The sequence below is a fragment of the Mesoplodon bidens genome, assembly GCF_964165515.1.
Source record: "Mesoplodon bidens genome assembly, chromosome: 7".
NCBI classification, from domain to species: Eukaryota; Metazoa; Chordata; class Mammalia; order Artiodactyla; family Ziphiidae; genus Mesoplodon; species Mesoplodon bidens.
The window spans coordinates 107,486,942-107,512,363 of NC_138164.1; the positions used below are offsets into that span (position 1 = coordinate 107,486,942).

The 25,422-nt window shown below is 50.3% G+C and overlaps 3 protein-coding genes across 12 annotated transcripts; all 3 read left to right on the top strand.

Moving 5' to 3' along the window:
* Positions 1–5,182: 5,182 nt before the first annotated feature.
* On the top strand, positions 5,183–8,291 carry POLR2G (RNA polymerase II subunit G). The gene is made up of 8 exons (XM_081240772.1): positions 5,183–5,314; positions 5,448–5,557; positions 6,513–6,672; positions 7,254–7,304; positions 7,407–7,472; positions 7,577–7,648; positions 7,832–7,865; positions 8,071–8,291. The coding sequence occupies exons 1-8, from the start codon at positions 5,303–5,305 to the stop codon at positions 8,082–8,084; spliced, it is 519 nt and encodes a 172-aa protein (XP_081096898.1). The 5' UTR covers positions 5,183–5,302; the 3' UTR covers positions 8,085–8,291.
* Positions 8,292–12,333: 4,042 nt separating this feature from the next.
* TAF6L (TATA-box binding protein associated factor 6 like) lies at positions 12,334–23,151 on the top strand. 8 transcript variants are annotated; one of them, XM_081240102.1, is made up of 12 exons: positions 12,334–12,452; positions 13,190–13,306; positions 14,788–14,947; positions 15,259–15,340; positions 15,844–16,158; positions 16,314–16,364; positions 16,930–17,024; positions 18,489–18,563; positions 18,704–18,924; positions 19,277–19,409; positions 22,029–22,157; positions 22,276–23,151. In XM_081240102.1, exons 3-12 carry the CDS (start codon positions 14,801–14,803, stop codon positions 23,044–23,046), a joined length of 2,019 nt encoding a protein of 672 aa, XP_081096228.1. In that variant the 5' UTR covers positions 12,334–12,452; positions 13,190–13,306; positions 14,788–14,800; the 3' UTR covers positions 23,047–23,151. The 8 variants fall into 8 exon arrangements, with proteins under 8 accessions (XP_081096228.1, XP_081096230.1, XP_081096225.1 ...); XM_081240104.1 differs by having other exon boundaries at positions 13,190–13,249; positions 15,254–15,340; positions 16,008–16,158; XM_081240099.1 differs by having other exon boundaries at positions 13,190–13,249.
* On the top strand, positions 23,093–25,382 carry TMEM179B (transmembrane protein 179B). 3 transcript variants are annotated; one of them, XM_081240109.1, is made up of 6 exons: positions 23,093–23,306; positions 23,882–23,972; positions 24,143–24,330; positions 24,414–24,545; positions 24,714–24,792; positions 25,038–25,382. In XM_081240109.1, the coding sequence occupies exons 1-6, from the start codon at positions 23,176–23,178 to the stop codon at positions 25,197–25,199; spliced, it is 783 nt and encodes a 260-aa protein (XP_081096235.1). In that variant the 5' UTR covers positions 23,093–23,175; the 3' UTR covers positions 25,200–25,382. The 3 variants fall into 3 exon arrangements, with proteins under 3 accessions (XP_081096235.1, XP_081096233.1, XP_081096234.1); XM_081240107.1 differs by lacking the exon at positions 23,882–23,972 and having other exon boundaries at positions 23,093–23,271; XM_081240108.1 differs by lacking the exon at positions 23,882–23,972 and having other exon boundaries at positions 23,093–23,271; positions 24,697–24,792; positions 25,038–25,195.
* The last annotated feature ends 40 nt before the right edge of the window (positions 25,383–25,422 follow it).

Sequence of the window (25,422 nt, forward strand, 5' to 3'; positions counted from 1 at the left end):
ACAACTAGAGAAAGCCCTCGCACAAAAACAAAGACCCAACACAGCCATAAAAAAAAAAAAAAAAAAAAAAGTGTCTTCAATTTAGACAAGTCTTCTCATTAAAAAAAACAAACAAACAAAAAAAACTGGAATATACATACCCCCACCCTGGGGTACACAGAGCTACAGGATGCCAGGAAACATCTTTCTAGAGCACCATTCAGTCAGATTTTTTGATAAAAGTTTTTATCTGGGGAATAGGCATATTAAACTGGCATAGATCGACTATATGGCACATGAAAAAAAAGTATGTAAATTTTAAAGCTAAAACAGAAGAAATTTCATACTTATTGCCGTAACTTTCCCCCAAGGAAAAAGGTTGAAAAGCTTTCTTCTATGCGTTTTTGTATTAGTAGAAATTAGAAAAATACCTACCATATATTTAGTAGTTGTTAACTGCTAGCAATGTGCTAAACATATGATCTCTAATTCCATTATAGCCTTTCTTATCCCCATTAGACAGAAGAAGAGACTGAGGTTCTTGTGAGACTTGGTTAAGTAACTTGGCCAAGGTCACAAAGCTAATAAAATGCAGAGCTGAAATTGAATCTAGGTCTATTTATCTTCAAAGTCACACCCTTAACCACTTTGTAGATTTGTCTTCCTGGAGTGTCCCCCAGGTGGTCCTCAGGGTTGTTGCACCCATGGCCAGAGGATTCAGACTCAGCTGGGGGCAGGATTATCCCAGCTGTTGGATGAACTGGTGGCACAGAAGCAGGAACCTAGAACCAGCGTGAGGGGCAGCTAGGATGGGTGATCCTTGCTCAGAGATTGCCCTCCAGGGGCTGGACCTGCTGCTTGTGTATAAATCTTTGGGAGACAGGTGACAGACATCATCACAGGGGCTCCTCTCTACTACTCTGTAGGTTGGTAAGACCTATCCTTGCAGCAGATTGTGTTCTCCAAGGTGGCCTTAACAAGATCTTCCCTCCCACATGCTCCTTTTACAATATGACATTGGTGCTCCTTCCATCCGGTAAGGTCTCTCACCTTGAGTCCGGGAGAGATTATGACCCTCAGAGAGATGTGATGCTGTGTGACTTCTGAGGCTAAGTCATAAAAAGGGATAGAGCTTCCACCTGGTCCTCTTGGGATGCTTTCTCTTAGAACCCAGCCACCATGCTGTGAGGAACCCAGGCCACACGAAGAGGGCACCTGTAAGTGTTTCAGCCATAGCCACAACCAGACTTCCAGCTAACAGCCAGCTTCAGTTTGCCAGCCATGTGATTGAGCCATCTCCGAAGTGGATCCTCCAGGGCTTCCCTGGTGGTGCAGTGGTTGAGAGTCTGCCTGCCGATGCAGGGGACACGGGTTTGTGCCCCAGTCCGGGAAGATCCCACATGCCGCGGAGTGGCTGGGCCTGTGTGCCATGGCCGCTGAGCCTGCACGTCCGGAGCCTGTGCTCCGCAATGGGAGAGGCCGCAACAGTGAGAGGCCCGCATACCGCAAAAAATAAAAAAAATTAAAAAAGAGAAGTGGACCCTCCAGTGCCCAGCTGAGCTGCCGAGCTGACATTGCCTGGAGCAGGAGCACACCTTCCCCACTGAGTCTTTTGCTCCAACTGTAGATTATGAGATAAATAAATTTCTGTGGTTTTAAGCCACAAAGTTTTGGGGTGGGTTATTGTGCAACAAAAGTTAAATAAAACAGTCCTTCAGTAGACTTTCTTTGTACTCCGAATCTCAATACAGCTCATTGTTTTCCATTGCTATTTTCTTTCTGTTCTAGCTTGTCTCTGATTCTGAAGCTTTGGAGGCAAAGAGATCAGGGCTTGGGGAGGATTTATCAGGGCCAAACCATGCCTGGGGAGCTTGAAGAGATCGTAATAGATTCAATATGAGAATGAGGTTCAGTCAACTCATATTTGTTAAACTCCATTATTTGCTAGAGATTCAATCACTGATGCAAATAGATCCCAAGCACCTGTTGTGTGCCAGGGGCTCTTCTAGGCATCAGGGATATAGAGGAACACAACACACAGGAATCCCTGCCCTTCTTGAGGGGAAACAGGCAATATGCACATACATGAATTAATAAGATGATGCTAAATAGGGCTAAGTTCTATGAAGAAAATAAAACAAAGCAATACAATAGGAGAGTGATTGGGGTGTGGCTACTTGAGTCAGGGTAGTCATGGAAGGCCTCTTGGAAGTGGTGATATTGAGCTTATAACTGAAAAATGAGAAGGAGCTCCCCCATCCCCATCAGGTGAAAATCAGAGCCAATAGCATTGTAGGCGTAGGAAATAGCAAGTGCATTGGTCTCAAGGTGGGAGAGGAGGCCAATGTGGCTGGAGTGGAGAAAGCAAGAGGAAGAGAGGCAGAAAATAGAGTTGGTTGAATCTGGCCCCTGCCTGGTTGGTCAGAGTGATGGTTTTATTCTAGTGCCCTGGGAAGCCATCGGGCCCTAAGTAGGGGATTGACATGATTTGACGTGAGTTTTGAAAAGATCACTCTTGGCAAATAAGTACATGAAAAGATGTTCAACATCCTTAGTCATTAGGGGAATGAAAATTAAAACCACAATGAGATACTATCACACTTATTAGAGTAGCAAACAAATAAATATACCCTGCTGACAATACCAAGTGCTGGTGAGGATATCAGAGCAACTGGAACTCTTATACCTACATAGACAATTATATAACATTTACACCACACAGACACAGTAGGTGTAAATAACCTCAAGAGCATTGATAATAGTAAACTATGTTAAATAGGAAGTGATGAGTTTTAAGTATTTCTTGCTAATGATTCTGACTCTAATTACAATGTGTGTTTTTTTTCCCCCACACTTCCAAGCAATTCTCAAACACCAGCTGAGTGTCCTACGGTTCAACTCAATTCTGACACCATCGACACGGAGATAGCATCAGATTCCACAGGTTAAGGGCTCAGTCCTACAAGACTGCCCTCCACTTCAGATGGCAATAGTAAGTCCCGGTTGTCATCTGTCCATCTGACTGGCTATAGATTGAAGGTTCCAAAGACCACTCCCCGCCCACCTCCTTGGGTTCAATTAATTTGCTAGAGTGGCTCACAGAACTCAAAGAAACATTTCACTTACTAGATTACCACTTTATTATAAAAGACCCTAACTCAGGAAGAGCCACATAGAAAAGATGCCTAGGGTGTGGGATGGGGAAAGGGCATGGAGTTTCCGTGCTCTCTCTGAGCTCACCACTCTCCCCAGTTCTCCAGGTCTTAACCAACGCCAAGCTCTCTGAACCCCATGCTTTTGGGTTTTTATGGAGATTTTCACTACAAAGGCAGGGTTGATTAATTCATTAGCCAGGTCAGGGAGTTGAGACTGAAAGTTCCAACCCACCCATCACTTGGTTGTTTCCCCTGGTTTAGGTGCTTTCCAAAAGTCACCTCGTTAACATAAACTCGGGTGTGGTTGAAAGGGGATTGTTATGAATATCAAGACACATTCATCATCTTATCACTTAGGCAATTCCAAGGGTTTATGAGCTCTGTGACAGAAACGGGGGCAAAGACCAAATATATATACATATTTACTGTAAATCACAGTACCACACTTTTGTTTTTTTCTAACTTTTTATTATGAACAATTTCAAACACACAAAAGTAGTCGGAAAAGTGTAAGAAACCACCGTTATCCATCATCTGGCTTCGACGATTATCAATATATTGCCAAACTTGTTTCATCTACACCTCTGCCTTTGTTTTTTAGTATAATTCATTTAATTGTAAGTTGACAATTAAATTATTGTTAACATTTTAAAAATATCTAGTTATTTATTTTGGCTGTGCTGGGTCTTAGTTGCGGCATGCAGGATTTTTAGTTGCAGCACGCAGACTTAGTTGAGGCATGCGGGATCTAGTTCCCCTACCAGGGATCGAACCTGGACCCCCAGCATTGGGAGCGTGGAGTCTTACCCACTGGGCCACCAGGGGAGTCCTAAGACAATTAACTTTTTAATAATGGTTGTGTTTACCCACTGGCTTGCAAAATTCCTGAAATATTAACAACTGGCTTTTGTAGGGGGCTCCAGCACACCACTGTCAGCAGGTAAGGTTGCTTTTGCGGGGAGGCTGGCTTCGAATAGAGGAAAAGAGGGAGTCGGGGCTGTTGAGGCCCTGCCCTCCGTCCCACCATCTGCTTCCTTATGTGGTTGCAGGTGCAGGGGATCCCCAAGGAGTCTGAGCAGCTGACTGGCGACCTCAATCATTCTAGGAAATGGGCAGCGTCAATGGAAACTGGTGTGTGACAGCGCTAAGAAAGCATGAGGTCTCTGTTCTTGCAGGAGGGAAGGTCAGGCTTTCTTACAACATACAAAAACTTAGGCAACAAGGAGTTTGCTCAAGGTCCCAGAGACTGTCTGGGCTTTAGAAACAGCGGCTCTTGCTGAGCCTTTATCATAGGTCCGCGTCTCATGGTGTTTCTGCCTTTCTTCCCATGGCCCTTTTATCAGTCAGGGTCCCAGCAGGGCACAGACTGCATGCTCACTCTGGTTAACTGAGGTGAGTTTAATAAAGGGACTATCTACAAAACTGCGAGCAGAGCTGAAGGAACAGACAAGGCTCACCAGTTCTCTAGGTCCGTGGGTGTAAGGGGGCGGGCGAGGGGGCGAGAGGGGATTGAGAGGAGCGCAGTGACTTGAGGTTCTCTTCACACCTGGAGGGGGCGCTGCCTTCTGGGCTCTGACTTTGCGGGTTTCATCTCTAAACTACCAGAGCCAGGGAATGAATGCCTGAGTATACAAGAGTCTTGGAGTCAGGCATCCTGAATTTGAATCCCGACCCTGAGTGACCTCAACCTTCTGAGCCTGGGACCTTCTTTGTAAATGGGAGTAATAACAAAGCCTGCCTGGTGGGGTTGCTGTATGGATTAAATGAGATAAGAACAGCGACTTACTATGCTTAATATGTGAAAGCAGTCTTCAGCTATTTGCTGAATGAATAGCTTCTGCTAAAGCGCTTTATTTATGCCATCTCTCATTAATTAATTAATTCCTTTTAAAAGGATTTACTGAGCATCTAGTCTACGCCGTACACTGATAATTTGTGGGACTGTGGCATTTCGACCGCTGTTGGGCTGGACAGAGGGGAGGAGCTTCACGGATTCCCCGCCCACGACAGCGAGGCTCAATGGGGTCCGTGGAGGAGGCGAGTCCCTCCCACTTCTCCGGGGCAGTCCCGGAAGCGGGCTTGGGGCAGTTGCTGTATTTCCGGTGGGTCTGGAGGCTCGCTCCCGCCGCCGCTGAAGGCCTGGCTGCTGTCCAGCCTCCTCCGGGAAGATGTTCTACCACGTGAGCAGGGCACGGGGTGGCGGCGAGGGCAGGGTCGAGAGGAGGAGAGAAGCGGAGGACCGGGACTAGGGGCCGCTTCTTGCCTCACATTCCTGCCGCTCGTAGCCTGATCTCCATCCCCGTTTCCCTGCAGATCTCCCTGGAGCACGAGATCCTGCTGCACCCACGCTACTTCGGCCCCAACCTGCTCAACACGGTGAAGCAAAAGCTCTTCACCGAGGTGGAGGGGACCTGCACCGGCAAGTGAGTGTCGCGCCCTCCGTGCCGCCTAAGCAGTGAGCACACGTCTCCCTATGCCTGCATCCCCTCCCCAACTCCTACACATCCTGAAAGGTTCTGCTACCTACCCTGGCGAGCCCTCTCACTCTCCCAGGAGCCCCAGGCAGTTAGATGCTTCCTGCTTTGGGTTCCCACGATTCCCTCTGCGAAGCTAGATAACGGAGCTTCCTTCCTTCAGCCAAGATTGGTCATTCATTTACTCTGCAAACATTTCTAAAGCTCCAGCTGTGTGCCAGGCTCTGTGTCAGTGAAAAAGGTAGAATGAGGTCCGCCCTTGTGGAGCTCACAGTCTCCTTTGATTCTGCTGCTTTTCTCTGTCCCAGGGACCTGGCATGGCACATCTTGGGCCTCACTAAAGGTTTGTTGAATGAATGAGTGAGCAGGAAAAAGCAGATTGAGAGTCAGGGGGAGGAAGGAAGAGGACTGAGACTTGACCTTCTCTGGGCTCTGCACAGAGGAGCCTCGCACACGGTGATGTAAATGAGTGAGGATGAGCAGGGCTATAGAGTACTTGGGCCTCCAGCATCAGAGTAACTTGGGGTGTTCTTTGAACATACAGGTTCCTGAGCCTCATCTCATCCCTACAGCATCACGACTCTCTGGGGGAAGGCCCGGGAATATGCATTTTAATAAGTTTCTCCCAGGTGATTCTGAGGCACCTCCAAGATTGATGTCTCTTGGCTCAAGGACTGCAGCCCTTTTGGACATTTATTGTGAAATTATGAGAGCGGCATTTGGCATTTTAGATGCTGATCATTGTCCTGTCTCCTCTCTTGATTATTAAGCTCTGTGGGGCAGGGGTGCCATCTACTTCCCCTTTGTGCCGCCCCTTTACCCCCAGGCTCAGTGTCTCTTGCGGCAGATGGTTTTAGAGGCTTTTCCACACACAGTGCCTTTCTCCGTCTCATCCTCCTTGCAGGTACGGCTTTGTAATTGCTGTCACCACCATCGACAATATCGGTGCTGGTGTGATCCAGCCAGGCCGAGGCTTTGTCCTTTATCCAGTTAAGTACAAGGCCATTGTTTTCCGACCCTTTAAAGGGGAGGTCGTGGATGCCGTTGTCACTCAGGTCAACAAGGTAAGACCATCAGGGGAGGTAGTGGGACGGTCACTCCCTTAGAAGATCTGGGATGGATCCCAACTCCGCTTGTTAATAGCTCTGTGTCTTTGGCCACATCACTTCTTGGTGCTTCAAGCTTCCTCACCTGTCAAATGGTATGGTAATCTTCCTCTGCCTCACTCAGGGGCATGTAAGTCATCATTGATAGTCAAAACAACAGTAGCCTCCGTTGATTGAGTAGTTCCTTTGGGCCAGGTAATGTTCAAAGCCTCACAGTGACTCTGAGGTGAGTGCTTTTATCCCTGTGCTTTTTTCTCCAGGCTGAAGCTTGGAGAAGTTGTCTACTGGCCAAGGTCATGTGGCCAACAGGTGTTCAAATCCCAAGTTCCGACAAGTTCTAGGCCTCAGCTGTTTACCACTACACTTCCTTAACTTAAAACGAAAGCTTGAAAAAAATAAAGAAATGAAAACAAATGCCAAACTTCAGAGTGGTTTCAAAACATGAAGAATATTATTGATGTTAGGAAGCAGATAAGGACGGGAAGCTTAGAAGACTTTGGGGGACAAAAGAAAAGCAAGGTCACCCATTTCCCTTCTAGGTTGGACTCTTCACAGAAATTGGGCCCATGTCCTGCTTCATCTCTCGACATGTAAGTCTAGGCACACTGGGTGGGTCTAAGGAGGAGACAGGTATGAGCATCTATTGAAGCATCCTTTTAAAGTACTCTTACCCAGTCTCACCTTCCTTTCAGTCCATCCCATCAGAGATGGAGTTTGATCCTAACTCCAACCCACCATGTTACAAGACAATGGATGAGGTAAGTGGGTAGGAAGAAGTCAGTGAGAAGGACAAGAGAATGAGCCACTCCGAGGGAGGGTACTGGCCTGGGGGTGTCTGAGTATACTGTTCCCTCCTCCCCAGGACATTGTGATTCAGCAGGACGATGAGATCCGCTTGAAGATTGTGGGGACCCGTGTGGACAAGAATGACATTGTGAGTCTCTTGCCTGCCTCTACCAGGCAGAGCTGATGATTTCTGCCTACCCAGAGTTCCTGGGGGTTTTGTGCTCTTCTGCTTGGAAGAAGAAATGGGTGGGCAGAAGCCCTGAGGCTGAGGGTTAGAGGATAGCTCTGTGCTTGCTCTGGCTTCATTTCCTTTTTACCTTTCCTTCTGCAGTTTGCCATCGGCTCCCTGATGGATGATTACTTGGGTGAGTGTCAGGGTCATTGCCTGGAGGAGGGGTTTGTGGGTGCAGGGGGTGGATATGGGATTTAATGCCTGAACCACAGATGACAGAAACTCTCCTGTTGTCTGCTTGGAAGACCAAGGACATGTGCCTCTCGGGATGGGAAGTCAATGTTTAGGGCTGCCCCAAGCTCTGGGTGTAACCAATGTGCTTTTCCTGTTCTCGGCAGGGCTTGTGAGCTGAGCACCATGACCTCCTACCTTGTTTGGTCCTTATCCAGGAGGTGTGACTGTCACACTTCCCGTGTTGTCCAGAGGCCCAGTCTGGCTGCTGTGGAGGAGGCAAGGAAGGTTTCTTGTCCTCAGAAGACATCTGGCTCTTCTTGTGGCTTAGCAGCCACTCCCAGATTTCTGACTGTGTGTTCTAACCATAAAAGGTCCTTGATTCTCATGGAAGTGTCATCTCCTTCTTTCTTTGGTAAGAACAAGTCTGGTTTTTTTTTTCGGCCACACCGTGCGGCGTGTGCGATCTTAGTTGCCCGACCAGGGATTGAACCTCTGCTCCCTGTAGTGGATGCGCAGAGTCTTAACCACTGGACCGCCAGGGAAGACCCGGAACAACTCTTTTTTTAAAAAGGCTGGAGGACCAGTTGCTTGCTAGCCCCTCTTTTCTTGGCCTGATGCCTTAACTAGCTTCACCCACCAGGGGATCTGACTAACCCTTTTGCCAAGGTCTAAAGTTGGCCTCACTAAAGGGAAGGCGCTCGTGTTGGATCTTTGGCTTCCAGCAAATGATACTATCATTAGAGCCACTCTAAGCCCCAATTTATTTATTTATTTATTTATGCGTTGGGTCTTCATTGCTGCGTGCGGGCTTTCTCTAGTTGCAGAGAACGGGGGCTACTCTTCGTTGCGGTGCGTGGGCTTCTCATTGTGGTGGCTTCTCTTGTGGAGCACGGGCTCTAGGCACGCGGGCTTCAGTAGTTGTGGTTTGTGGGCTCTAGAGCGCAGGCTCAGTAGTTGTGGGACGCGGGCTTAGTTGCTCTGCAGCATGTGGGATCTTCCCAGACCAGGGCTCGAACCCGTGTCCCCTGCACTGGCAGGCGGATTCGTAACCACTGCGCTACCAGGGAAGTCCTAAGCCCCAGGCTAGTTTCAGAGTATTTGCCCTTTCCCCAGCCTTAAAAATAACCAAGAGTATAGCTGAGGAGAGGGAAGAGGAAACAGCAGGTAGGGAGAGGTGAATAAGAAGACAGTAATGATACAGATTGTGGGGTCCCAGCCCTTCTTAGGATGGGCACATAAACTACAGCCTTTATTTGCTTATCAATTATTAAACTAAACTGAACTGCAGATACGAAAGGGCTCATAATCTCCTTAGGGTAACACAACAGAAATACACGAAGTAAGAAGATTAAGCAGACACGCTATCCTCCCTCACACTGTCTTTGCAGTACTATTTGTCTACCTTGGAATGCCTTTTTCCAACCTACCTACTTGCTACCTAGGAATCTATCAAATCTCAGTCAATTTTTTTTTTCTTTTAAGCTTTGCTTGACTTCCTTGGGAAACAGCTGTGTCATAGAAAGCACAGTATTTGGGTTGATACAGAGCTGGGTTGCAGTCCTAGCTGGGTGACCTTATGTTTCCTCATTGTGAAATGATCATATAACCCTCTTTGGATGGTTGCTGCTAGTATCAGAGATTGTATGTGCAAGTGGGTGGCACAGAGCCTGGCCCATGATAGGTACTCAGCTGTTAATTATAATTATTGTTATATGGTGCATATAAAGCCGTGATTATCACCTGGGGTGATCTTGGTCCCCAGGGGACATTTGGCAATGACATTTTTTCTTGTCACAACTGGGTGGGGATGCGACTGCCTTCTAGTGAGTAGAGGCCAGGCAGGCTGCTAATATCCTACAACGTATAGGACAGCCACCCCACAACAAAGAATTATCTGGCCCCAAATGTCAACCGTGCCAAGGTCCAGACCTGTTATGAAACATCCAGAATACTTCCTTTAACCTGGTAAGGAAAAGGCATTTGAATGTGTTTCCCTTCCCCTCGCCTCACCACTCCTGGACAGAGGTAGGCCCTTCCATTCATACCTCTCTAGCATGTCATAAAACACATTATTTCCTTATTGTCTCCCTTTCCATTTTTTTATTACATAAAATTTGTTATTTTATTGAGATAATTATAGATTCATATGCATCCCTTTGATTTTTGTATCTCCAGTTCTCAGCACTGTGCCAGTTTTCCCAAGTGTGTTGAACCCAGGAATGTTTCTGTGCTGGATTTGCAATGAATTTTGCCACGGAAACAATGTTCAAGTTGTGAAACCACTTCCCAACACTGAGTTGATTACAGAGTTGATTACATAGGTTGCAGGGATTTTGCCTAGGCCCTAAACATGTGTCTCACTGAGAGTAGAGTTCTTCCCAAGTTCTCAAATGGAATCATGCATCTGTAAATTGTGTCGGGGATACCCCAGTAGTAAAACCAGGCCAGAAGGAAGAGACTGATGGACAGAGAAGCAGCTCATGGAACTGCTGGTGAGGATGTGGGGTGTGGCACTGAGAAGGCTGGCACTGGATAGGGAAGCGAGTAAGTGGGGATGGCCTGGAGATGGTCCTGGACTCTTCTGATCTTTTAAGGTTTGGTACTAGGGGAGTCTAGAAGTTACAGCCTCTCTTTTTTTGGCCATGCAGCTTTGGGATCTTAGTTCCCTGGCCAGGGATTTAACCCAGGCCCTCAGCAGTGAAAGCATAGAGTCTTAACCACTGGACCACCAGGGAATTCCCAGGAAGTTACAGCCTCTTAAAGAGGTCACGGGCTTAATAGTGACAGGAGTATGTGCCTGGTAACATGTTAAATCCTTACACACATTATTGAATTTTCACAACAGTTCCATGTAACATTCTGTCACCCCACTTGAAAGATGATAAAACAGGTCGGAGGGATGAACTAAACATGCCTAAGGTCACACACACAACTAATGAATAGTGGAGCTGTTATTTAAAAAAATTTTTTTAATTGTCTAACTCTAAAATCATCATAGCTTTTCTTGCCAGGCATTGGTGGCTGGGGAGTGAGTGGGAGCCACCTTTCTCCCATCTATGGCCATGTGGGTCTTATTACTGCTTTGACTCAAGCTGGATGCAGATCAGCCCCAGACAGCTTGCATGCAGCTTTACTGCATCCTACAGGCCTGCAGGCCATCCTCTCTTCATTGTCTCACGCTGCCAAGGTTGCCAGTGGCTGTCCCTACCAATAACGCCTTTGCAAGAAGGTCTGCCAGCAGCCAGGAGATCTGAGCTGATCTCAGACTCAGAACCTTAGAGGAGCCCCCCCTATCCTTCATGCATAGGTGGGCAGACACTCCAGTGACCAAGCACAGTCCTGAAACTACTCCAAGTATCATTCTGAATATGACTGGAAGAGACTCTGCAGGGTCACAGTCCCCTTAGGTGGTGTTGCTATGGCAACCCCAGTCCCATCCATCTGGCTTTCTCAGCTCTGGTCTCAGAGGATCTTCTTTTCTAGAGGCAGCAGCATCTAACCCTGAGGGAGGAAGGGCAAGGATGTATACATTCATGCTCCCCTACAGAAAGCTCCTTTCTATAATAGCCCATTGCACATGGTCCCATCTTGGATGAACATAAAGGAATTAAACCACTGTCTGCCCCGTGATGTGTGAGTGAAAATTCAACTACCAACTGTCAATCTACATTTTTTTTCATTTAATCTACAATAACCCTGTGAGGTGGGTATTATCACTCCATTTTGTAGATGGGGAAATGCGCTTAGGTAATTTGCTCAAAAGCACTATCAGAGTTTGAATCCGTGTCGGTCTGACTCACTAAGCCCACTGCTTTTCAATTGAGAACTGTCCAAGTTCGGGAAAGCGTGTGCGTGTAAAACGGTCAAGGAAGTGTGCGAGGTAGGTGAGGGCTTATATTTGGCTTATTGGACAGAAATGGGGAGGATACGAGGTAGGGTGGCCGAATGGGTAGAGCCCTGGAGTCTAGAGCTTGCACGGGGTGTGTTTGGCCCAGTCAGAAGACCCTTTTGCCGGCAGAGAATACCTACTGAGAGCCCCATCCAACGTTCGGGAAGGGGAAGTGACAGGTGATGTGGGAGAGGTAAGCTGATCCCCACCAAGCGGGCAGCAAAACTAACGCAGACGCCAAAGTCTAAAGCATCAGTGCATTCGTATAAATGCAAGTGCTCGGAAACTCAGGAGTAGGCAAGGGAATGCGGACGCTTTCCTCGAGAACATGGTCATTAAAACGTACACCGAACCATACACACCCCGCAAAGCTCCCAAGAGCTGTTGCTTTAAGAAGCGCGAGTCTTCAGCATCACGTGACCTCTGGCGCCCTGAGCCTTTTACAGCGCCATCACAGTGGCCAATCGGGTAGCGGGAAGTCCTTTGGTGGGCGGGAACTCCTCAAGGCGCTCGTCGATTGGCTCAGGGCGGAGCCTGAGCGCCGAGAGAGGGAATTAGTGCGAGCTGGGTGAGTGGGCGCCAGCGCCGCCGCCGCGACCGTCACCGTCACCGCTACCGCCGTCTCGGTAACCGCCTTCGCCGTCCCGGAGCCCTCAGGTGAGCAGGCCCTCGAAGGCCCGTCCTGCTGTGGGCCGCGCGCTCACCGGCCTGGGAGCCAGCTGCGCTGGGGGCCCGCCCCCTTCGCTGACCACGTGACCCAAGTTCGGTAACCTCTGACCTCCTCCCCCGTACCCCACCACCTCTACATCTAGCATGAAGCGAGGCTGGGTGGGAGGATGCGCATCACGGAGACCGGCAGAGGTCAGTTCTGACGCCTCGTTAACAGTATGGCTAGTGGATGAGGGTGTGGAGGAGAGGAGGTTGAAGTGCGGGAGACCTCGGTCGGAGCCCGGACTTTGTGGATTGTAATGTGGGCACGTAACGGGGAAAACTCCTCGGCGCCTTCCGTGTGGGCAGGATTTCGTGCTCCCATTTTACAGGTGGAGAAAGAAGCTTAACAATTATCCATTGGTGGGTCTCCACCGCCAAGTCTCCTGGCTGGGAATCCAGGCCTGGTTCCCCACACAGCCCGCCGCTCCTCATGATTAGAACGATAGTTGAGTTCTTGCTCCCTACCCAGGTAGTGCTCGCTGGATGATCTTGGGAAAGTCATTTAACATTTAACCTCTTTGAGCTTTGACTTCCTTGGCTGTGAAATAGACATATACTTACCTAATATCTATCTCATTGTTGATGTGGACAGAATGAGGCGTAAGCCATATAAAGCACTTAGCTCGATGCCTCAGGCATAGCATGTGCTTAGAAAAATCACTGTTCTTTATTCGTTTTTTCAGCAAGTGTTTATTGAGGGCGTGTTATGTGCAGACGCAGTGCCTGACGCTGGGGATGCAAAGGTGAGCAAAAAGGCACGATGATCCTTGCTGGCATGGAGCTTACAATCTAGTGGGGAGGTAGGTGTTAATCGGAATGTTACACGAGTATATAATTACAGACTTTTAACTGCTTTGGGAGGTAAAGTACTGGCGCTCTAGGAGCTCACTGGACAAAGGGGTTGGGGGTAGAGGAGGAGAGCGTTTCAAGTCCAGGAAACAGTGTATGAACGTCCTGAAATAAGGTGTTTTTGAGGAAATGGAAAGAGGCCACGGGTATGCAGAACACGAGAGAGTGGAAAGAGGTGTTTGCAGGTGTAGCTTCACATGCAGGGCCTTGGAGCCATGGCACAGGTTAGTTTTTTATTCCAAAGGCAATGAGGAGCCATTGGGAGAAATGCTGCAGGGAGACCAGGTAGGGTGCCCATTGGATTTAGGGACCTGGAGGTCACTGGTGACCCACTGAGCCTTGTCAGAGAGGAGTGGTGGGGCAGTGCCTGGGTGGGTCACCGTGAAGCTGGGTGAGCGTCGCTGCCCATGGTGCTGATGCCTCAGTTTGGTCCGTGAGGGCCAACCTTCTAATTTTGGGCTGTGCTGTTGGAGTAGTCACCAGCCGCTGTTTTCGTGCCTTCTTATCCTGCCATATCCTGTGAACGGAAGAGCAGGTTCCAGCTTTTAGGGCTCATAGCCAAACTGGGGAAGACCAGACACATGGGCAGAAAGCCCAGCTACTAAAAGCCTGACAGTCCCAGATGGCACATGGGGTAGGAAGACCTCAAAGGACAGGCTGCTTCTGCCTTAGGAAAGAAACAGGAGGGTGTGGGGGCTTGGAGTAAGGTGGGGGACAGACCAGCCCAAGCCCTGGCAGTGGGGCGCAAGGCAGGTTGGAAGACACGAGGCGGCCTTACTGGGGGGACGGGTCAGCTTGATCAGCTTTGGGGATTTGGGACCAAACACGGTATGCTGAGCCAGGGAGTTGGGACTTTCCTTTTATGAGTGGTGGAGAAGTATTGAAGACTTGAGCAAGGGACTGTCGGGGTAAAAGTAGTCTTTTCATCAGTGTTTAGTCCGTAGCGGTTCTAGCAAGGATCAGAAGGAAGAAGGCATGAAGTTTTTGTTTATAATTAGTGATTGTAACATTTTCCATCTGTGTAGTGTTCTAGACCCTGAGTTTCTCCCACCTCATTTCCTTTCATCCTCACCTCAACCCTGTGAGTTAGGGAGGGCAGGGATTATTGCCACTGTTTTACCAGGGCTCAGACTGATGAGGGTCTCAGCCAGGTTCACATCGGAGGTGGTAGAGCAGGGCTGGGACCCAGTTCTGTGCAGCCCAAGGCCAGGCAGTTTCCCAGGTTCCCTGTTCTCTGCCCTCTGGTCCAGCTCAAGTCTGTTTCTTGCTCTGAGCCTCAGGTTTCCTCACCTAGACACTCAGAGCCATCGTGACTCCTTGTTCAGGGATTCTGGAGCAAGAGCAGCAAGACTGGTTTCGAGGGCCTTGAGTCAGGTTCACAGGCTCTGAGGGAGCCTGGGCTGGCCTTTCACACCTCCCTTCCCACTCCCAGCTCCATTGGGGCCATGTCTGAGCGAGAAGAGCGGCGGTTCGTGGAGATCCCTCGGGAGTCCGTCCGGCTCATGGCAGAGAGCACAGGCCTGGAGCTGAGCGATGAGGTGGCGGCCCTGCTCGCAGAGGACGTGTGCTACCGTCTCAGAGAGGCCACCCAGGTACACTCCCCCTCTCCTTGTCCCTTCCTTTGACTACCCCCTCCCCGACGGGTTTATTCAGCAAGTATATGTCAGGCACCTACTCCCTGCTCAGAGGGAATGCAGTGGAGGCAGTCCCCGCCCTCTCCAGAGCCCACTTCCAGCCAGCTGGGCTTCCAGCAAACAAGGTGCTTACTGGGCAGACCAGGCAGGTTCATAGTCACATCCTGCACATGAGAAACTGAGTCACAGGGAGGGGATGTGACGTTGGGAGTTGTTTGCCCCCTATTCCCTGTCCCTTGACTGACTCTGTTCCTCTGCTCCCAGAACAGCTCTCAATTCATGAAACACACCAAACGGCGGAAGCTGACTGTCGAGGATTTCAACAGGGCCCTCAGATGGAGCAGTGTGGAGGTGAGTGGGGTGCCGGCTGCGGAAGGCTCGGTTGGCACGAGCCCTCCTGCACGCCCAGCTCAGGGCTGGCAGTGCAGCGAGATGTGAAGACCCAGTGCACACACGAGGGAAGGTCACAGCCACCACAGCACATGTGCCGGGCCCAGCCCCCAAGGGCCAGGAGTTCAGAGAGGGAGAGGCGGCCACGGAGACCAGGAGGTTAGGGAAGGTTTCTTGGAAGAGATGGAACTTGAGCTGAACCTGAAAGGGAGGCTGGGATTAGACTAAGTCACAAGGAAAAGAGGGCATTCTGGGTGAGGGAGGAGCCTGAGCACAAGTGTAGGGGTTAGAATGTTCTGCATAGTTGTTCCGGGGCAGTGGGTCCAGGGAAGAAGATCATGTTTAGAAGAGAGGAGGGTTTTCAAAGTTGGGCAAGTGTGAGGTGGAGGACCAGCAGCCTGTGGGTGGGGTTCTGAGTCCCTGTGGATCCGTGAGGAAGGACCACATTCTACTCCTTGACTCAGCGAATACCGGATGCTCCAGCCAAGTTCCCAGTGAAGGGCCTGGATCCCCGGGCATCCCCCCTCTTCTCAGGACCTCTGGACTTCCCGCAAACATAGCCTCCGTGCCCTGGTCAGTAGAGCACCTCTTCCCTCCCTGGATTCGGCCCAATCGTCTCTTCACTCAGGCTGTGTGTGGTTATGGGTCCCAGGAGGCACTGCCCCTGCGCCCTGCCAGGGAGGGTGAGCTCTACTTCCCCGAGGACCGAGAGGTGAACCTGGTGGAGCTGGCCCTGGCCACCAACATCCCCAAAGGCTGCGCCGAGACAGCTGTGAGAGGTGACCGCCGGGGTCATGCATGGGGTGGGGACAGGAGTTGGGTTGTCGGAGGAGTGGTGATGGGCTGGCTGGTGGATGGGGCGGAACTCAGAAGGGTGGGTGGTATTACAAGGAGCAGAACCCCAGGCTGACCCATCTCTCTCCTCTGATTCTAGTTCATGTCTCCTACCTAGATGGCAAAGGGAACCTGGCCCCTCAAGGATCGGGTAAGGGGCAGTGTGGGAGATGGGCCCTCTGCCTGGACGTTCCTCCGTTAGGAGCTGAGGGTGGTGCCTCTACACCTCTGAGTCTTCATCTGACAAGAATTTTCCATGCCTGAGGGGTGCCTGCCCTGAATGGGCACTGCTCCCTGTCCAGAGGCCTCAGAGTTGGAGATAGTGTCCCAGACTTAAGACCGATCGTGATGCCATGTTGGATGCTAGTACAGAAGTCTGGGCAGCTTGCTGGGGTCCCTGAGGTGTCACACTTCCAGGGCCTGCTGAATGGAGCTTCACAGAGCCTGAGGCTTATGACCTTGGAACTCGGGGACTAAGCAGGAGTCTGCCCAGCAGAGGACAGGTGGGAGGCAGCGTACAGAGCTGGGTGTGGAGAGCTTACAAGGTCAGGGTTGAGCAGGCTGCTCAGAGGGGCTGGCAACTCTGTGCTCCGGGAGTCCTGTCGGAACGGGCTCCTCGTGGGAGTGTGGGAATGGCGGTGGTTGCTGGGGGGAGGCGGGGAGGCTGGGAGAGGGCAGGGCTCCACCCTGACCACCTTCTGCCCACCCTCTGGCAGTGCCCAGCGCTGTGTCTTCACTGACTGATGACCTTCTCAAGTACTACCAGCAAGTGACTCGGGCTGTGCTGGGGGATGATCCACAGCTGATGAAGGTGAGCACGTGGGCCTGAATTGGGGCACGAAGTCCAACTTTCAAATCCTCATGGAATTCCTTCAGATGCCTCCTTCTGTTCTCTGAATGCTGAGTGACTGATGTGGGCAGAAGCTGCTCTTGGTGGCGGCGTGCTGCTCTGGCTGGCCCTCCGCCAGCGCCGCCTCCTCTTCCTACTCTAGTAGGAGCCCTTGTTCCTTAGGGAATGGGCAGCTCAGCAGGGCCCTGTGGGGGCTCAGGTGGTCAGCCTCCCCACACCTTAATCCAGAGCCCACCCTTTGGGGCATCTGTTGACCTGGAGCCACATGGGGCATCCACATGGTAGCTTTCATTTGCCCGGACTTGAGAGGGAAAGGAGAAGAGCAAGTGGAGGAGCCAGGTTAGGGTGCCTGGCCAGACCTTGTGCCAGCCCTGCTGCCTTAGCCTCTTGGGCTCCACAGGGCCCGCTGGACAGTGCCTGTGCCAGGCCTCTTCTGTCCAGAGTCAGACGAGGACTAGGTTGATGGTCTGCTTGACCATGTGGCCTCTCTCTGTTTGAGGGTTTTACATCTTCCATGTCTGGCTGCTGCTGCTATTTCCCTTGCAAAGTTAGGACTGTTGTTACTATACTTCTCTGCCTTAGAAACTTGGCTGCTGGTCCCCAGGCAACAGTGCAGTGGCTGGATGTGGGGCCTGGGAGCTGAGCTCCTTCCTCACTAGCTGCTGTCCGCTTTCACAGAACCTGAACTTAGGGTCTTTATCCAGAGGAGTTGGAAGGGCACAGGTGGTGGAGGTTCAGGGCTAAGATGGTTTTACTCATTTACCTACTCTCTTTTTTCTGCTTATCAAAGTAATACCAGGGGACTTCCCTGGTGGTCCAGTGGTTGAGAATCCACCTTCCAATGCAGGGGACATGGGTTCGATACCTGGTTGGGGAACTAAGGTCCCACATGCCGCGGGGCAACTAAGCCTATGTGCTGCAACTACTGAGCTCCCACGCCACAACTAGGGAGGAGCAGTTACGCCACAACTAAGACCCAACGCAGCCAAAAAAAAAAAAAAAGTAATACCAGCATATGTTTATAATAGAAGTACTGTAATATAAAATCATACAAAGTAGAAAGTGAAATTCTGTAGAATCACCCACTCACCTTTTTTTTTTGTATGTATAAACTATACATAGTTTACCATCAACCAGTGGTATCATACTAAACGTTTGGTTTTAGACTAACTGCTTTACTCAGTTAAAAATATGTTGGACATTTAGGTTGTATTCAGTTTTTTATTATTACATTACAGACAGTGCTATCTGTATGTGGGTATGTGTGAGTGTGTTTTGTAGCGGGTTAAATTTGTAGAATTGCTGAGTCACAGAGTTTGAACGTTTAAAATTTTACTACATAGGTGCTAAATTGTTCTTTTAAAAAAAAACGTCAGTTTATACTTGGGGCTGGTGGACCGTGCAGTGTGGCCCCTTCCATTTCAGGTTGCTCTCCAGGACTTGCAGACCAACTCGAAGATTGCAGCACTCCTGCCGTACTTTGTTTATGTGGTCAGTGGGGTAAGTGACCAGACTGCAGGGGAGGATGTTTTGTGGGGAGGAGATGATGCAGCAGCCTGTAGGGCTCACGGCAGTAGCCATCAGAAGAGCAGGCTCTTGTGCGCCCTTGTGTCCCCTAAGCACCCCTCTCCTCCCAACAGGTGAAATCTGTAAGCCACGACCTGGAGCAGCTACACCGGCTCTTGCAAGTGGCACGGAGCCTAGTTCGGAACCCACACCTCTGCCTGGGGCCCTATGTCCGCTCCCTGGTAGGCAGTGTCCTCTACTGTGTCCTGGAGCCACTGGCTGCCTCCATCAACCCGCTGAATGACCACTGGACTCTGCGGGATGGAGCTGCCCTCTTGCTCAGCCACATTTTCTGGTAGCTACTGGGCCTAGTGCTGATCAAAGGGCAGGACTGCTGCAGTGCTGAGTGGGTTGCGGTAGGAGATGGGGTGAAACTTCTGGCTTTGAGGCTCTATGTGGAGAGGTCGGGAGCCTCTTCCCTTCTATCTTCCAAGCTGGTGTGCCGTGAACCCAGGCATTCTACAAATGGGTGACGAACGTGCCGGGGGTTTGGTCCGTCAGCCCTCAGATCCTGGGCCTCTCGGCCCAGACGCCTCTTTCACTCACCCCAGTGTGCCATACAGGTGCTGTTTTCTCTGTGTGCTGGGACTTGAGTGCAGCTGGGCAGTGCTGTGCCTCATTCCCCTGACTGAATGTTGCTCCCGCAGGACTCATGGGGACCTTGTAAGTGGCCTCTATCAGCAGATCCTGCTCTCCCTGCAGAAGGTCTTGGCAGATCCTGTGAGGCCTCTCTGCTCTCACTATGGGGCTGTGGTGGGGCTGCACGCCCTTGGCTGGAAGGTGAGGACCCTGGCTTTTCTCGCAGAGGTGTAAGAGCTCCCATTTGTAGTTTGAAAGTCTTTCTTGTCCAAGAACCTGTCATCTCTCTCCATTTTTTCAGGTCTTTCACTGTCTTTCAGGATCCTTTCATAATTTTCCCTGAAGAGAACCTACAAATACTTTATTCCGTTTATTCCTAGATTCTTGCTATTTTTGATACTGTTGTAATGGTGTCTTCTTTTCATGGTATTAATTTCTTACTGGTGTATAGAAACACAATTGACTTGTGTATTGATTCAGCTACTTTATTAAACTATCATTTTTAACTGTGGATTATTCTGGGTTTTTAAGGTAGATCATATCGTGCAAATAATGACAGCTTTTCTTTTTTAAACCTTACGCCTTTATTTTTTTGAATTCTCTTTTTTTTGTCGGGGGGCCACACCACACGGCTTGTGGGATCTTAGTTCCCTGACCAGGGATCGAACCTGGGCCCTTGGCAGTGAAAGTGCAGAGTCCTAACCACTGGGCCACCAGGGAATTCCCAAACCTAATGCCTTTAATTTCTTTTTATTATTTTATTGTTAGGATCACTAATATCATTTTACATACGATGATAAAATGGGCATCCTTGTCTCATTTCCAATTTTAAAAAAAGGGTTAACAGTAACCTTTCCTATTTAGGCTGATGTTTACTTTGTGTGTTTATAGATAGATACCTTCCTCAGGTTAAGGAAATTATATTCTTAGTTTTATTATTATTTTATGTTAACTTTTATCAAATGCTCTTTCTGTATCTTTTGAATTGATCCTAAGGTTTTCCTGCTTTTATCTGTTAATGTGATTAATTGTATAGTGTTTTTTGTTTTTTTTTTGTCTGCATCACACAGCTTGTGGGATCTTAGTTCCCCAACCAGGGAATGAACCCCGGGCCTGGCAGTGAAAGCGCTGAGTCCTAACCACTGGACTGCCAGGGAATTCCCTATATAGATTTTCTAATAGTAAACCATCTTTACATTTCTAGGATAAACTCAATTTAGTCATGGTATAGTCTTTAAAAAAATGCAAAACTTTTATTGGAATATAATACATTTTTTATATACTGTTGGCTTTACTAAATTTTTATTTTATTATTATTTTTAAAATTATTATTTATTTTTGTTTGCATTGGGTCTTTGTTGCTGTGCATGGGCTTTCTCTAGTTGTGGCGAGCAGGGGCTACTCTTTGTTTTGGTGCACGGGCTTCTCATTGAGGTGGCTTCTCTTGTTGTGGAGCACGGGCTCTAGGTGCATGGGCTTCAGTAGTTGTGGCGCACGGGCTCAGTAGTTGTGGCGCACGGGCTTAGTTGCTCCACGGCATGTGGGATCTTCCTGGACTAGGGCTCGAACCCGTGTCCCCTGCATTGGCAGGCGCTTAACCAGGGAAGCCCTTTACCAAAATTTTAAATGATTTATCTTTATTTATGAGTGAAATCAATCATTAAGTTTCTTCATGTACTGTCCTTACATGGTTTTAGTATCAGGGTTATACTGGCTTTATGGGATGAGGTAGGGATATTTTTTATACTTTATATTTTTAAATTAAATTTTATTTTATTTTATTTTATTGAAATGCTCTTTTCCTTGAGTGTCCGTAGACTGTAAATTCTGGCATGGTGTTTTGCGGTTATATTTTTAACTACTATGGTTACAGAATTATTTGAGCTTTCATATTTCTTTTTTTTTTTAAAAAGATCTCTTTATTTATTTCATTTATTTTTGGCTGCATTGGGTCTTAGTTGTGGCAGGTGGGATCTTTCGTTGCGGCGCGCGGGCTTCTCTCTAGTTGTGGCACAGGGGTTCCAGAGCGCGTGGGCTCTGTAGTTTGCGGCACATGGGCTCTAGTTGAGGCGCGCGAGCTCAGTAGTTGTGGCACAGAGGCTTAGTTGCCCCGCAGCATGTGGGATCTTAGTTCCCTGACCAGGGATCAAACCCGCATCCCCTGCATTGTAAGGCGGATTCTGTATCACTGGACCACCAGGGAAGTCCCAAGCTTTCATCTTTCTTGAATCAGCATTAAGTTTTATTTTTCTAGGAACTTGTTAATTTTATCAACATTTTCAAATTCTCAGTCTGTGGCTAACCAAAGAACTTATCCATATAAGCCTGTCACAGACGTCACCAGCTCTGTGAAGTCTTAATTGCTTTCCCCTAAATTAAACATAGGATTTAAAATTATATAATCAGAGTCCAGGTCTCTGATCAGTTGTTTGTTTTTGCACAAGTGGTTTGAACTGAGTTCCAGGTTACATCTACGCCAGGACATTACTTGGCTGTATAGGGTAGCAGTTGGCCACTAAATTTCTCTGTTACCAGGGTGCATTACTTATACCCTCTTAGCCTTTGGCACATATGTCAGTGATAGTGGGGTCACTTTGTATTGTTTTTGTATGTCTTTGAACCCGATCTTTGTTCCCAGGGCTTAATTAAGGCTTGGGCATCCAGGAGCTTCCAAACGTTGGCTGAATATGCCAAGCAGGGAATTTAGGATTGAGCCCTAAATTCAGTACCAGAAATAAAAGTAGATCTTTCAGGGGAAATGGTACTTGGGAGACAATAAGCAAAAAAGAGGCACTCACTGCATTCTTCTCTCCCTTCCAGGCAGTAGAGCGAGTCCTGTACCCACACCTGTCCACTTACTGGACAAATTTGCAGGCTGTGCTAGATGATTATTCAGTATCGAATGCCCAGGTTAAAGCAGATGGGCACAAAGTCTATGGAGCCATTCTGGTGAGTGCCAGCCCCTTCCAGCCTCTCCTCCCTGCATGAGCACAGCAGCTGAGCTGGCTTACTTTGGAACACTTGATAGGCCCAGGTTCCTCGTATCCTAGTCCCTCTGCTCTTGCAGGTGGCCGTAGAACGACTGCTGAAGATGAAGGCCCAGGCAGCAGAGCCCAACAAGGGTGGGCCAGGCAGCAGGGGGTGCCGGCGCTCAGACGACCTGCCCTGGGACAGCCTTCTCCTGCAGGAGTCTCCCTCCGGGGGCAGCGCAGAGCCAGGCTTTGGGTCTGGTCTTCTGCTGCCGCCAGGAGGCGCGGGGCCGGAGGCTCCTTCCCCTTCGGTGACCCTGGCGGACATCTACCGGGAGCTCTACGCCTTCTTCGGTGACAGCTTGGCTACCCGCTTTGGCACGGGTCAGCCCGCGCCCACGGCCCCGCGGCCGCCTGGGGACAAGAAGGAGCCGGCGGCCGCCCCCGACTCGGTGCGGAAGATGCCGCAGCTGACCGCCAACGCCATGGTCAGCCCGCAGGGCGACGAGAGCCCCCGGGGCGGAGCCCCCCCAGCGGCCTCTGCTCCCACCGCCTCTGAGAGCAGGCCGCTGCCGCGCGTGCACCGGGCGCGGGGGGCGCCCCGGCAGCAGGGTCCGGGCGCCGGCACCCGCGACGTCTTCCAGAAGAGCCGTTTCGCCCCGCGCGGTGCCCCTCACTTCCGTTTCATCATCGCCGGGCGGCAAGCAGGGAGGCGATGCCGCGGGCGCCTCTTCCAGACTGCCTTCCCCGCGCCGTACGGGCCCAGCCCGGCCTCCCGTTACGTGCAGAAGCTGCCCATGATCGGCCGCACCGGCCGCCCGGCCCGCCGCTGGGCGCTCTCGGACTACTCGCTGTACCTGCCGCTTTGAGGCGGCGCTGGCCTCTGTGAATAAATCCCGCGCCCGGAAGTGACGTCTCGGCGCTCGTGGGTCGCGCCGGACGAGGCGGGGCTTGAGCGGTTGGCTCCCACGGCGGCGCTTCCTGGTGGCGAGGGAGCCATGGCTCTGCCTTGGCTGCAGCGCGTCGAGCTCGTGTTCTTTGCTACCGCCTTCTTGTGCGGAGCCGTGGCGGCCGCGGCACTGACCCGGACCCAGGTGCGGCTGCGGGACGGGGCCGGCCGTCGGGCCGGGTAAGCGGGGGCGGGCAGGCCGATCCTGACACGGAGAGTCCGCTGCTGTCCGGGCCGGGCGGGTTCTGGCGCGGTGCTTCTCTCAGCCGGTGGGCCGGTTGAGGCTGGTCGGCGGCGGAGTTGCATCGGCGGTAAACGCGCTCTGTCGATCCGTCCGCCCGGGTCATACTCTGGCCAAAGGAACGAGTCCTCAGGAGAGTCTTAACAGCATCAGCTATAGCCCGGCCTGGTGACTCCCTCTGCATAAACTCACCCTGGCTGTGAAACAAGTTGGCCCAGGGCCCCCTAAATCAGACACTATTGTGCTAAGCTATTCCAAGAGATAAAGCTTAGTGTAGTGGAGATGATCAAACTGCCAAATGGTTGCAATAGAATGTGTTAAATGACAAAACAGTGATGTAGCAGAAGCCAAAAGTTTAGGCTGAGTGTTTATCGCAGCCAGGCAATCATGTTAATAAACAGGTTCACTTAATCCCTGTAAGTAGGCGCTCTTACGCCTGTTTTACAGATCAGAAAACATCGGAGACAGATAGCCTAAGGTCAGAGTTCTGGTTCTACTCTAGGATTTCTGCATGAGGGGAGACCAGAACTTGTGAGGCAACTCTGAAGCTCTTTGTATTTCATAACTACCGCCTATTTCCTGATCCTTCTGGCCACTCACTGCAGGTTTGATTTCCCCGTTAGACTCATTAATCTACTGGCCCAGAAACAGGAACTGACAATGCACAAATAACTCCCTAGAGCGGCCCTGGTCTAGATTATCCCCAACACCTGCCATGAGCCTGCCTCCAGAGGCACTAGCCTGAAATCTAGGACTCAGCAGCTTCTTTCCACAGGGCTCCTTCAGCGGCAGCTGTCCCCTGTATGGTGTGGCTGCCCTGAATGGCTCCTCCCTGGTCTTGTCCCGACCCTCGGCCCCATCTCTCTGCTACTTTGTGGCTGGGGCCTCTGGCCTGCTGGCCCTCTACTGTCTCCTGCTTCTGCTCTTCTGGGTCTACAGCAGCTGCATCGAGGATTCCCACAGGTGACTGCCCACTCTGAGGGCCGGGGGCTGAGGTGGGAGGAGTCCCACCTCAACCACAAGGTTTATTCTCTCCGTCCTTATAGAGGCCCGATAGGGCTCCGCATTGCACTGGCCATCTCAGCTATAGCCATCTTCCTGGTCTTAGTGTCTGCCTGTATCCTTCGATTTGGCACCAGTTCCCTCTGCAAATCCATCATCTCCCTGAACATAACTAGGTAATGGGAGGGGGAGGGAAGCCTGGCTGGGGCTGACTACCTTCCCTCTGTAGAGGGGATCCTATACACCCCGTTTTATATCCCCATCAGTTCTCAAAGGGGCACTGGAGCACAGGGGTATTTAGGGTATGTCTCCCCTTTCTCACAACAGTCTCTTTGACCTCACAGCTGCTCTGATGCCCAGAAAACTCCATGGATACCCCCTGGAACCACTCTGCAGTTTTACTCGAACCTACACAATGCTGAAGTGAGGTCCTGGGATATGAAAGACTGGGTGGAGATTGAGGGATACACAGATTCACATAATGAATCATATAACACAATCTGTAGTTAAGAGTGCTCACCAATGTACTCTGAGCTTGGCCCACCAGTGAGGGGCTGAGAGGAGCTGAAGGCTTGACAGCCTGACAGTGAACAGCTAAGAGTGGTGTGTGGGTGGAACTGGATTCGAGATGGGCCCACTCCTTACACTCCTGTTCCTGTCTCCCACAGACCTCTTCTTGGGTGAATCTGGTATTGTGGTGTGTGGTCTTGGTGCTCCAGGTCGTGCAGTGGAAGTCTGAAGCCACCCCATACCGGCCTCTGGAGAGGGGGGACCCTGTGTGGAGCTCTGAGACAGATGCTCTTGTTGGGCCACGCCTTTCCCATTCCTGAAGACTAACCAAAGAGTACTCCTGCCGCCAGACTCCATGCCCAAGTGCCTGCAGTCCTCTTGCCCCCACATGGCCCACACGGCTGGGAGCCTCAGTTTTCCATCCAGGAGGGAAACATGATTAACAGACCCCCTCTTCCTACAGCTGTTTTTGTACCAAAGTATTATATTACTTTCTTTCTTCATTTCAGTACTGAGTTCTTGGTGTAAAGCACTGTAGGTAGG

What these genes read in the sequence shown, in the direction of transcription:
- TMEM179B (XM_081240109.1), top strand. Translation starts at nt 23,176, where the DNA reads ATGGCTCTGCCTTGGCTGCAGCGCGTCGAGCTCGTGTTCTTTGCTACC. An exon ending in CTTCTGGCCACTCACTGCAG is followed by an intron (nt 23,973 to 24,142) that starts GTTTGATTTCCC and finishes TTCTTTCCACAG; the next exon opens with GGCTCCTTCAGCGGCAGCTG. An exon ending in ATCTCCCTGAACATAACTAG is followed by an intron (nt 24,546 to 24,713) that starts GTAATGGGAGGG and finishes TTGACCTCACAG; the next exon opens with CTGCTCTGATGCCCAGAAAA.
- TAF6L (XM_081240099.1), top strand. An exon ending in GTCTCAGAGAGGCCACCCAG is followed by an intron (nt 14,948 to 15,258) that starts GTACACTCCCCC and finishes CTCCCAGAACAG; the next exon opens with CTCTCAATTCATGAAACACA. An exon ending in AAGTCTATGGAGCCATTCTG is followed by an intron (nt 22,158 to 22,275) that starts GTGAGTGCCAGC and finishes CTGCTCTTGCAG; the next exon opens with GTGGCCGTAGAACGACTGCT.
- POLR2G (XM_081240772.1), top strand. An exon ending in GAGGGGACCTGCACCGGCAA is followed by an intron (nt 5,558 to 6,512) that starts GTGAGTGTCGCG and finishes TCCTCCTTGCAG; the next exon opens with GTACGGCTTTGTAATTGCTG. An exon ending in TTGTCACTCAGGTCAACAAG is followed by an intron (nt 6,673 to 7,253) that starts GTAAGACCATCA and finishes TTTCCCTTCTAG; the next exon opens with GTTGGACTCTTCACAGAAAT.